General features: G+C 34.1%; 1 protein-coding gene across 1 annotated transcript; it reads right to left on the bottom strand.

Annotated features, from left to right (window-relative positions):
* Positions 1-4,973: 4,973 nt before the first annotated feature.
* DEFB110 (defensin, beta 110) lies at positions 4,974-10,355 on the bottom strand. The gene is made up of 2 exons (XM_005862063.1): positions 10,301-10,355; positions 4,974-5,122 (listed from the first exon to the last, which is right to left on the bottom strand). The coding sequence occupies exons 1-2, from the start codon at positions 10,353-10,355 to the stop codon at positions 4,974-4,976; spliced, it is 204 nt and encodes a 67-aa protein (XP_005862125.1).
* Positions 10,356-12,643: the final 2,288 nt, after the last annotated feature.

Raw genomic sequence — 12,643 nt, 5'->3', positions numbered from 1 at the left:
CAGAAGGAGCATCTGTAATACTTTCAACAATCAAGATAAAGTTTTTAAAAAGTAATTAGAAAGATAATTTAGTTAATGAAATTTCAAATATAGAGGAGAAAGTGAATTTAGGATATAGTTATGAATTAGAAGCAGCCCAGTTAACTTTTGGATTTGAGGGAAGAGTAGTATGAAGAAAGCAGCAGTGAGGTCAAGTGTTTTAGACCTTTATACCGTGTGGTTGAGAGTAACAATCAGTGAAACAGAATAAAAGGAAGGAGACATACTTTAGCCTTTGTGAGTAAGAAGAGTTAGAACATATCGGGATTAAAAATTCTTGAGGCCAGACAGATGAGTAAGTTCCATAACTAGTAATAAATGCAGCTTTGTCATTTGGGAAGGAGGTTGAAAAAAAATATATTTGCTGATAGCAGAAGTTACTGTAGTGAGCAAGGTAATCTCAGGAAAGCATATAAAACAAGAAGAAAATGGATTAGGGGCAAAAGCTAGAGGTCACCGAATTTATGAGACTATAAAAAATGGAGAGGTCAACTAATAATTGTCAAAATAGCAACCAGAAAAGCAGTGCTCAGAAGTTTAGCAAGATGAAGAATTAAAATAGGACTTGGGGTTTGATTATAGGAAAATATTTATAACATTAGGAAGAAGGTTTTCAATTAATTGCTGTGGGTGAGTATATTGGGGAAAAGAATGTATAAGATTTCATAAAGTGGAGACTATGAGCCTAGGCCCTAGGCTGTTTTTCAAAATGTTTAGTAAAGAATAGAATAAGGCAGATCAGAAAGTAGCTTGAAGGGTATAAGATTTCATAAAGTGGAGACTATGAGCCTAGGCTGTTTTTCAAAATGTTTAGTGAAGAATAGAATAAAGCAGATCAGAAAAGTAGCTTGAAGAAAAAAAAAATCACCCATGAAATGTAACTCTACCTATAACATATCCAGAGCCCCTCCATTCCTCGTTGTTTTTACCATTACCACCCTGGACTGAGCTACCATAATGTTTTATCTATATTATTTCAATACCTCCTAACTCATGAAATCACTTCAGAGAAGTCTTTTTAAAACAAAATTCAAATCATGTTTTCCCTTTGGATAAAACCCTTTGGATTTCTCTCAGGATCAAAGGCAAGATCCTTTCTAGTTCCTAAGAAGCTCTGGGTAATCTGTCAACACATTCTCTTTCTAGCCACCTGCCCTCCCCAGTCACTCTTGCCTCACAGGCATTCCTCACAAATCTCAAGTGTGCTCCCATGACCACTTATTGCTCCACTTCATTATTTTGCTCAAATATCACCTTTTCAATAAGGGTGCCCTGAAAAATCCCATCTAAAATTATTATAACCCACTATTGTTTTGAGACTGTTTGATTTATTATTTGCTGATGTAATTTGTTTATTTATAATGTTTATTGTTTGTATTTATCTCCACATCTAGAATGTGGGCTCCAAAAAGAGAGAGAATATTGTCTGTTTTGTTTATTGATGTGTCTCAATCTTATATTATGGCAAACACATTTTAGGTTCTCAATGACTACTTTTTGAATTGGTGAATAAATGAGAGAAGGGATGTGGAATGTAGTGTCTAACTCACGTCATGTCAGTGTTATGAGTTGACATTGACCAGCTTGGGGGCGGATCCTATGTCTTATTAATTTTTTAACTCTATAAAACTTGATAGTACTTAAAGCTCAGTTTGTGATCAATAACTACCAGTTCTTTAAGATAGGAGCTATAATTTTTTTTATCTTCAAATCCAAATCCCATGACATTAAACCTGGGGAGAAGGAAGCCATTAATCAAATGTCTGAATAAATAAATTACTAATTGGAATTAGATATTGTTCTTGCCCCAGGACAAGGAGGGGAAACAAATCTTGAAGTGGGTTGGGTTTGAATATTTGGAGTCAGGTTGAATTGTAATTCTTTTTCTCCTAGGCCTGTGCTGGGGTTTGATGGTGATATACCTCATTCAACATAACATTTTTAACTGATTCAGATGTGTATTGTATAAATAACAACAAAAATACTGTGTCTAATACCTGGAGTCTAGTTCATCAGGGTCAATGTTAATCAAGAATTACAGAAAACTAAAAGTGAAGGGAAATACATAGTGCCATGGAAAGTTAGATTCTGGGCCAAAGGAAGGGAAAATGAAAAAATTTCAGTTCTTTATAGCTAATGAGTTTAATATTATCTAGCTGTTTTGTCAATCAGTGCCATGAAAATTACAGTGTATGAGCAAGAAAGTTGCCAAAAATATTCCCATCTATAAGTATTTGCCTTTTAAAATTTTCTTTTCTTCCTTTAAAATATTTTTTGGGGGTTAATTAATCTTGAGGGTAATATGAACAATTAGTGACACCACTTTCCCTTTAAGGAACAGACTACAGAATTTTAACAAAGGGGCTTCTAGAATTTTCAATGAATAACATCACACACAATAGTTAAAAGAATTCTGCAGGGACAAGCCATTGTGGCTCAATGGTTGAGAATCAACCTATGAACCAGGAGGTCACAGTTCGATTCCCAGTCAGGGCACATGCCTGGATTGTGGGCTTGATCCCCAATGTTGGGCGTGCAGGAGGCAGCTGATCAATGATTCTCTCTCATCACTGATGTTTCTTTCTCTCCCTCTCCCTTTCTCTCTGAAATCAATTAAAAAATATTAAGAAAAAATATTTCTCCAGGGAATTTCATAGTTGAAGCTCATAGATTTACATTCTCCTTCAAGTTTGTCACATTTGTCCCTTGAACTGAAGGCAGAGGCTTATGGCTTGAATAGACACTGAACTATATTCAAGGAGAGACCAGCTCAGTAATTTATATGGTTTTCGTTTTCTCTGTCAAACACCAAAAGATGAAGGATCTACCAGTACAAACTAGTTCATGTGCAGAGATGCCTCGAGTGTCTTCTAGAACACCTCTTACCATTTATCACTACTCAATGGCCACTGAAAAACTCAATTCTTATTTTCCCCATATTATTACTATATTAGGATTCTCAATTTTACTTTATAGGTCTTGATGTAATGATAGCCCAGTGTCTACCTAGATCAAATAAGTAATAATCAAACTTTTATATCAAGCATTTAATTTTACTAATCTTCTCAACATGGCTGATATATGTATTGTCCAAAGGTTAGGTTAATATATTCCTGGATTCACCAATATATCATCTGTGGTCCATATAAAATGACATATGAAAACTTCAAATAGAAATTTGTTCTCACAAGGCACAGAAAATGTATTGACTACCTGAAAACATTGTTGATTTTTTGGCAAATGAGTGCTTAATTATAACCAGGGGTTTCAACACAGGCCTCTCAAATAGGATATTTGGCAATGTAGGTAGACATTTTTTATTGTTACAATCAGTGGAAGGAGTGTTATTGGCATCTGATGGGTAAAGGCTAGGGATGTAGAGAAACATCCTGCAGCTAAAGACACAGTGCACAACACACAGCAAAGGACTGTCTGGACCAAAATATCAATAGTTCCAAGGTTGAGAAACCCTGTTTAAATGAATAATGTAAAATTACTCTTGAAGATACTTATACTACAAGGCGACACATTAAGCAGTCCAAGTCTATTTTAAGTTATTCAAATATGCGAAAGATAATGCCTGTAAATATCCAATGAATGCTTAGCAAGTAGCTGTTTCATAATGGGAACTCATATGTTTATTAAAAGAAAACTCTAAAAATTAAGCAGTTTCTTGTGATAGAAATATATCTAGAAACATTATCAAATTAGAAAAAATATTCTTTCCTTGTGCATATCACTGCAATAGATAATGGTTAGTATGAGCATAGATCCTTAGATCTCATATTTTGCAGTTAGAAAATGGAATGAGTTGTCATAATAAATATATCAAGAGAGTAGCTTGGGCCTGGACATTCATTGACTTCTTATCTGAGTCCAAGTTTGATTCATATGTTTCCAAAAGAGTATTCAATTTTATTTTTTTAGGGGGAGGGGGGAGGGAGAAAAGTTTCTGTTTCTATTGCTATATTGGGATATTGATGATTTAAAAAAATCTGAATTAATAGAAATTACTAAGTTGCATTCCTAAACTCAAAAAAAGAAGCAAATTTTGCATCTTTGAATAGAAACTGTATGATACAGAGGTATGGATAAGAGTGTATTTGTGGGGGGAAATACTTTGGACTTCCCAGGAAGTAGGAATCAGAGGAACTCAGATAGAGTAGAGCTGAGAGTGAAGATTACGCCTGTCTTTCACTGTCTATATCCTCAGTCAGGGTCATTTCCCAGGACTGAGGAGGTGAATTCACCTATTAGTCACAGTTTCTGACTTTCTTTGTCAGAATATTTAATTACGTATAGCCTCTTTGCCTTTATCACATTCTTCTCCTCCTTTTTTACTCCCTCTTCTATTTCCTGATACATATTTTTTTTCTCTCAAAGAAATCATAAGAATAGAAATTGGAGTTCGTTGTGATTTTCCTCTGCTCTTCTGTTCTTTCATCACTTTCTCACTTAAGCTCTGTGTCTCTCATGCAAAAAGTCTGCACTCTCAGTGTCTACTTTTTCAATCCCAGTGGATTTACCTTTTTTCCTGGTATTACCCATTGAGCAATGTTTAACTATAAAATAGCAGCCCAAATCTACTGCTAGCTTGTATCTCAGAAATACGCTCTTCCCATTTCTTTGACTTAGGGTTTCTCAAAACATTACTTACATCAACTCACATAAGGCACATAGAACTTTGAATAGTGGTGAGGAACTTCCATAATATAAATTCTGCTTACTCTGGTACCAAGAGGTCAAGAGAAAATGCAGTGTAAAGGCACCAGATATGTATGTGGCATAGAACCACTTCTGAATGGTTCAATGTTAAATTTTATTTGATTCTTTGTGTATTACAGAGATACACAGGCCTTGAAGGAGGTGCTGGGAAGGCTTAGTAATTCTGATCCTCTCTTCTTGGACCATGTGTCTCTTTTCTTCTGTCCTCTTTACCTCTGTAAGCAGCAATGAGTTCCAGGTCTTATGCAGTAAGCAATCCTAATTTCAGTTTCATGGCACTCAACTTTACAGCGACCATTACCCTTTTTGCACAGTTTCCTCATATCCACGCTACCATACTGGGGGAATTTCTTTCTGGCTGTAAGAAGGAAAGAATGACTGAGATTAGCATCCTAGCTATGACACACCCATATTTTAAAAGGAGAAAGAAAGTTCAAGAAGCAAAAGGTCATAGAACAGGGCAAAAGAAAAAAATGCCTCTTCTAATTTATGACTGAAAATTCTACTGAGGAAAGGTGAGGTGAATATACCATTCCTTAATGCAAAGTCAATCCTGTAAATCAGACAGTGTCTAGGACCTAAGTGAGGTGTGCCCTGCTTGCTGCCTTACAAGTTACTACATAGTAATCCTATATAATAAAGAGCTAATATGCTAATTAGACTGAACAGCAGAACAACCGTCCAGACAACCTTCCAGACGAAGCTGGGGTTGTGAGGGCTGGCCAAGGCTGTGAGGGGCTGCGAGGGCCAAGCCCCTTGCACAAATTTCATGCATCGGGCCTCTAGTTCAAGGATAGTTCCCAAAGTCAACAGGGGAAAAAAAAGTGTTCATAATTTATTTTCTGTTGGGTTTAGTCTCTACAATCATCTAATTGTATCGGGTTTCCCCCTTTTCTGATTTCACAAACATTACAGTGGTTCTCAACCTTCATAATGCTGCGACCCTTTAATATAGTTCCTCATGTTGTGGTGACCCGCAACCATAAAATTATTTTCATTGCTATTTAATAACTGTAATTTTGCTATGGTTATGAATCATAATGTAAATATCTGATATGCTATATGTGTTTTCCGATGGTCACAACCCATAGGTTGAGAACTGCTGATTTAGACGAAACATTGTGCTTTATGAGTTCTTCAAGAGATTTCCATTGCAGCTTGATTTTACTTTTCTAAAGTGTTGAGAGAGAGAGGGAGTCATTGTTGGACAATTTGTCTGACTTCCTACAATTCTTCTGGCTATTACCAGTTTTACTTCTTTGAAGAAATGATCTAACTTAGACACATGTCCGATGACAGCATTGATTTTTTTAAATTGGAATGTCTAGAATGTGTGGCCTTTGTTGGCCATGACATGATTTCTAAAATTACCAGGCTCCGACATACATGTTTTATCTTGTAGCTTGTAGATTGACACTCATTAGTTTATTATTTAGAATAGTGCAAGATATTTGGGGAATTGGGGGATGTTGGTCTGATAGTCTGTAAGATCCATTCCAAGCAAAATGTATCTTAATTTTATATTTCACATTATATGTAGGCTCATGTGTTTTCAGAAGCCCTTTATTTTAGAGTCTTTTTTTTTTTTGTATACCCATCAGTTTTTATAACTAATGCTCTTACTCATACGGCGAGATTAAGGCCAACTGGTATGGGAGAATTCTAAATTTTGCAGATATCTGACCAAAGAGCAGATTCAACTATTTTTGTATATTTCTGGTATGAAATAAAATAAGTTTTACCACTACTTTCTGCCATCAATTACAGCTTAATGGCCAGGTCTTTCTTGCTAGACATTCTGTCTGCATTTTCAAAAGTTGGTGGTGAGTAATGATACTTACTAGTGAATGCATAGACATTATCCATATTGTTGTTATAAGAAGCTGATATAAAATCTAGCTCTTCCATTAAAATTAGCTCTCACTATGACTGAAGCAGTGCAGAATATGGCTTATAGCAGAAAAAAGTAGTTACTCTGCACAGATTAAATATTAACTTCTAAATACCATTATCTAGTCTACTATTTCTGAGGAGTTATTATTGTCAAACCCATATGGTTTGCTAGTGAAAGAAACCTGAATTACACTCACTTTAGACAGAGATCTGTCACATTTCACACTATTGTCCAATAGTCACTATTGTCCAATTGACCTCACCCCTTCCCTTATTAGTTCTTTATCTTAGTTCACCTTTCTAAAATTATTGTTTTCTTTCTTCTCATTCTGACCTCTACATATAGGTAGTCCCCAAAATGTGTCTTTGGATCACCTATATTCATCTTTGCAAACATCCATCCACTCATTCAACTATTAAGTACAGTTGACCCTTGAAGAAAGCAGGCCTCAGAGGCACCTACCTCCTACAAAATCCAAAAGCCAACTATAACTTTTGACTCCCCCCAAAATTAACTACTAATAGCCTACTGTTGACCAGAAGCCTTACTAATAACATAAACAGTTGATTAACACATATTTTGGATGTTCTATGTATTATATACTATATTTTTACAACAGAAAGCTAGAGTGAAAGAAGTGTTATTAAGAAGACCATAAGTATGAGAAAATGATTTATAGTATTTGTTGAAAAATATGTATTAGTAAGTGAACCCACACAGTTCAAGCCTGTGCATACTCCTTGTTAAGCTCTATGCCAGTCTCTACAGCAGGGGTTCTCACCCTGGGCACTATTGATCTTTGGTTGAACAATTCTTTGATGTGGGATGCTATCCTGTTCACTGAAGGATGTTTAGCAATATCTCTGGCTCTACCACTAGATGCCAGTGGTACCAGTTGTGTCAACCTAAAAGGTCTCCAGACATTGCCAGACAATACATAGTTGACTTGTATTGAAAACCACTGTTCTCCTGGGGCTATGATAAGCCAAACATACATTATCACTACCCTCAGATACATTGTTCAAATACAATCTTCTCTGATTGTATTTGAAAATGCTGATCATTTTCAAGAAAGTGATCTCTCTTTTCATTGCTCTCACATGTAATATTCATATCGCATGGTAGAGGAATTCTTTAAAATAATATATGAAGTCCTACTTAATCTATAAGCTAGAAATGAGCTAGATGATTCCTAAAATATTTTCAACCCATGATTTCTTATTTTTACTAATCTGCTATTTTATTCCTTAGGCTACCATTCACCACCTTGGAAATGGGGAAAATCATGACTACACTTTCAGCACAAGACTATACTATCTATCCTATGATCAAAGTACATACTAAATTTAAAGAAAAATAATTATTGGCAATGGCACATTTTTCAATTTGACAGATAAAGCAAAACAATAGGTGAGAATAAAAATAACACCTCATTTGTAGACATTCAGTGCATTTGTAAACTAGAAAATGAAGAGGAAAACTAAGTGAGTTCATTGGAAATTTCCTTACATAGAAAATGTAAGGACATTTATCTGGACATTTTTTCATCTGTAACTGTCTTAACTGGGAATAAGGTTTTCTATCTCAATTTTAAGTAAGAATTTTCTCCATTTAAAGATGAGGTATAAAAAAAATCAACTCTGAAAGATTGTCATACAAATGTCATTTAATTTTATTCAGTTTAGTTCAACTACCATATGTCGGTGAACTAACTCTAAGATGAAAGACAAGATTTTTACTGTTTTTATTATTTCCTAAAATGTCTATATTTTATACCACATCTCTTCTAATTTTGTGGAGAAAATATATATCTTGCCATATTTCTTTCACTTTGATATTTTTTTTGTCAGTAATAGTAAGTGTTCTCTAAAAGTTTTGTATATATGTAATTAACAAGGACAATGACCTCATTTTGTAAATATAATAAAAAATATACAAATAGTTAACATTGATGTTCTAATCTATGTTACTATATTCCCCAAGTGGTTTATAATTTCTAAGTCTATAGGACACATACATTTTTTAATTTGTTGAAAAATGCATTAATAACTTTTGTTATTAGTAGGGACACCTGATTTGTCTACTACAAGGAAAAATAAATTAATAATATACAAAAACACTTGGCATAGTGACTTACTAATATTAGCTACTATTGGAATTAAGAGAAAAATATTTATCACATATGAATAGAATTTTATTTGGGCTCTTTCTAGAGCCGAAAAAAATCCAGAGATCTTTTTCTAACAATTTATTTCCTTACCTAAATTAACAACAGCATTACTTTGTTACTTTATTGATGCTTGCCCAACAGTAAAAATGTTTCAGAAATACAATAATCTGTTATATGTTACATATAATACTAAATATTTTAATGCTCGTGGTATTAAATTAATGAATGTCTGAATAAATAATATAAGAATTTATACCTAGAAGTTTCCATTGATATCACTTTTGTTAGCAGATGCCCCTATTTAGAATTTTATCCACTTCAACCTTTCAATGATAATTAATCAGTTAATTATGTGTAAGTTTTTAGATCTGTCATGATGGACTCTTTTAATATTCACAATGAAAGATAAGTTAACTTAGTCTCCTAGACCTCAGTTATGATCTCTACTGGACCTAAGAAAATAATATAGGTACTAAAAATAACTATTCTTATAGTTAGTGAATTTGAGCCTGATTTCAGTGCTGGCATCATAAATTGAGTAGACTTGAGTATGTCCTTTCACCTTAAGCTCTTTAAGAAGAAGAGAATAGACTCAGTGATGGTTCTATCTCCAAAAATTATTTTTCTATTTCTGTACAATTAATACTCACACATTAATTCAGAAGAAGAGAATCATGTTACATACCTGATGTGAGGATATAGTCCTTAAGGGGGAAAAAGTTCTCATGAAAAATAGAGCTCATATGCAAGGTATTACACTCAACATTCATATGATCGGTAGCACTCAAAGACATGAGTATTGACTAAAAATATTGAAAGAAAGGTCAAGAAGGGACATGATTTGCTGATAGTACAAAGAACAGAATATTAAGGAGGGCTTTCTACTAATTGGAAGTACTATGCTACCTTAGGCTTAAAAGAAGACAAAGATAAATAGATTGATGGCTTTCTACTAATTGGAAGTACTATGCTACCTTAAGCTTAAAAGATAGATTGTTCCCTAACAATGAACCATTTACTCTTTACAGTTGATTATGTTAAAGACTATTTTCCCAGCAAGAACAGATTTTAACTGATTGTTGCAGGATGGAAGTGATAAGACTAATGTATTGATCTTATATATTTTTTAATTTTTCATCTTGAGATCATTTTAGACTTATAGAAGAGTTACAAAAATGATAGAGGCCAACTTCCCCTATGGTAACATCTCATGTAACTATGCCTCACTTATCGAAACTAAGAAGTTATTATTGGTATAATACTGTTAAATAAACTATAGACTTTATGTTTCACCTGTTTTCCCATTATTGTCCCCCTTCTTTTCTGTTCTGGGGCCCAATCTAGAGCATCACAATGCTTTTGGTATAAAAATTACTTTAAACCCTTTTTTATTACCACACATTTAACCAGAAATAGTGGATGTCTTCTCAAATTCATGCGCACAAATATACCCACAAACCTCTCTATGTTACCTGGTAAAATTGTGACCCAAATGAGAAGAATAAAGAAAAAGAGATGAATCTTCATGGTAGGGAATGCCTTAGGAAAAAAGTGTCAATGGATCTTCTTTTTCAAGTCAGGTTTTTCACATAAGGAAACAGAACCCTTTTTATTTATAGATGCTCCTGGGAAGTGGTCTAACTACTGAGGCTTATCAATAGCGAGAACATTTGTATGCTTGGTTGAATTGTGCCATGTTCAAAGGACATGGTCACAAAAATTATTTTTAAGTTTTGTCATGAAAGTAACAACTAATTATGTTACCTTAATATATTCATGAAAACACAATCTTTAAGGGATTTTTGAAGAATGTGGGTTTGGATTGCTAAAACATCGCAGTAAAAAGGTTGCAGAAATGCAATCCTCTGGTATATGTTATATATAATGCTAAATATTTTGATGCTCATAGTATTAAATTAATGAATATCTGAATCAGTAATATAGGGTTTTGTTTTATAGGAGTTTCCATTGAGATCACTTTTGTTTACAGATGAAAACAATGAGAACCAGGGAGGTTGAATGATTTATTTTAACTCAGATAATATGTAATTATTTAAATGTGATATGACGAGCAAATTCTGGATTCACTAATGAGCATGGAAAATACTTTATGCAGTAGGTTTTTAAGTCTGACGTAAACTTCTTATAATAAGTTATCTGATTTTAAAATTCTAAATCCAATGTTTTAATTCTGTTTATGGAAAGGGAAGTGATTTCTGATCCAATTTTCATATTGCAAAGTCTATTATTTCATATAGATGCAGAAGAGCTGCAAGTCTTGCACACTATACAGAAACCGATGCTGTAGTCAGAGAACAGTTAATTACCTCCTACCACAGAGTCAAGAGAATTTCTAGGACAGTGGTTCTTAAACATTAGGTACATCACTTCCCCCTAGAGGGCTTGTTAAAAACAGATTGCAAGACCCCTCATCCAGCATTTCCTATTTAGTAGTTCTAGAATAGAATCTAAGATTTTGCATTTCCAACAAGACCCTGAAATGCTAATAATGTAAAGGGGCCACATATTACTCTAAGAAATCTGATTCATTCATGCTATAAAACATCAGAAGAATGAATTACAGAGTTATAGAATCTATGACATAGTTTAGTAAAGAATGTGAGACTTCTTTAGAAATTCTAATCAAATCCATTCATGTTATAAGTGAGGGAAGTGAAATCAAGAGAGATTAACTTACTTGTCTAACAATTGTTATCCTTTACAAAAAAAAAGTATTTCAAATTATAAAAACAAATGGAAACTTGGGGCTTAAATAGAATGTGAGGACCTTGATTTCGCTATGCTTTCTTTGTGGCAAAGAAAAAAAAAAAGAGAATTCAGCATCATCTGATAAGAAAGAGTAAGACCACTGCAGTATATCACTATGTAGCATTTACTCACGAAATATTTATTAAGCACTAAAATTTGTCAAGTAGGAATTTGCTATAAGTTGATGGCATTTTGGAGAGCAAAAAATAATTAAAATATTAATCTGGATGATCTGGCTGGGTAGCTCAATTGGTTAGAGCATCGTCCCCAAGGTTGTGGGTTCAATCCCTAGACAGGGCACATACAAGAATCAACCAATGAAGGAATAAGTAAGTGGAACAGCAAACAGATGTTTCTCTCAAAAAAAATTAAAATTCAATAAATAAGAAAATATTAACCTGCAGGGTAACATCAACTAAAATGATGGGATAAGAATCTCTGAGAATCTGTCCCTCCAATGTAGCAATGAAAAAAAAAACAAAAACTGGTGAAATTTGCCAGTTCATGTTTATATCTTTTATGGGGTAGATTTAGATAACTTTTGACCCAAAAATAGTTTGACTTTTTTCAGTTACGTAATCCCTTTGCACTGAAATTATAAATAATAACTATATCCACTTGAATTAAGATATATTAATGTATGCTACTAATTTGTGTTTATCACCATGAGGATACAGTGAATATTGGCCTGTCAGAAAGCATTGTTAGCTATGCAATACCTTTTATTTTTATGTATGTACTAAAATGCTTTATTTATTTATTTATTTTTTAAGTGTCTAACTATTTTGCTATATATATATATATATATTATGCAAACTATCCCCAAGAGAGTTTGACCAGGAGACCGATTGCTCTCTATGACGTGTGCTGACCACTAGGGGGCGGTGAGGAACAAAGGAAGGCCCAGCCAGCAGCCAGGTTAGGGAGGCCCTGGCCAGCAGCCGGAAGGCCCCGATTGGCCCTGATCACCAACCAGGCCCAGGAACCCTACCCATGCATGAATTTCATGCACCAGCCCTCTAGTATGCAAATAAAGATAGTAAAAC

Source organism: Myotis brandtii, unplaced genomic scaffold, assembly GCF_000412655.1.
Source record: "Myotis brandtii unplaced genomic scaffold, ASM41265v1 scaffold16, whole genome shotgun sequence".
NCBI lineage: Eukaryota > Metazoa > Chordata > Mammalia > Chiroptera > Vespertilionidae > Myotis > Myotis brandtii.
Note: the sequence above shows the minus strand (reverse complement) of the source record. Positions and strands in the feature narration are given on the sequence as shown.

Coding starts and splice junctions, on each gene's coding strand:
- DEFB110 (XM_005862063.1), bottom strand. CDS start 10,355: ATGAAGATTCATCTCTTTTTCTTTATTCTTCTCATTTGGGTCACAATT. Junction 5,123..10,300: donor TTGGGTCACAATTTTACCAG/GTAACATAGAGA, acceptor TCCTTCTTACAG/CCAGAAAGAAATTCCCCCAG.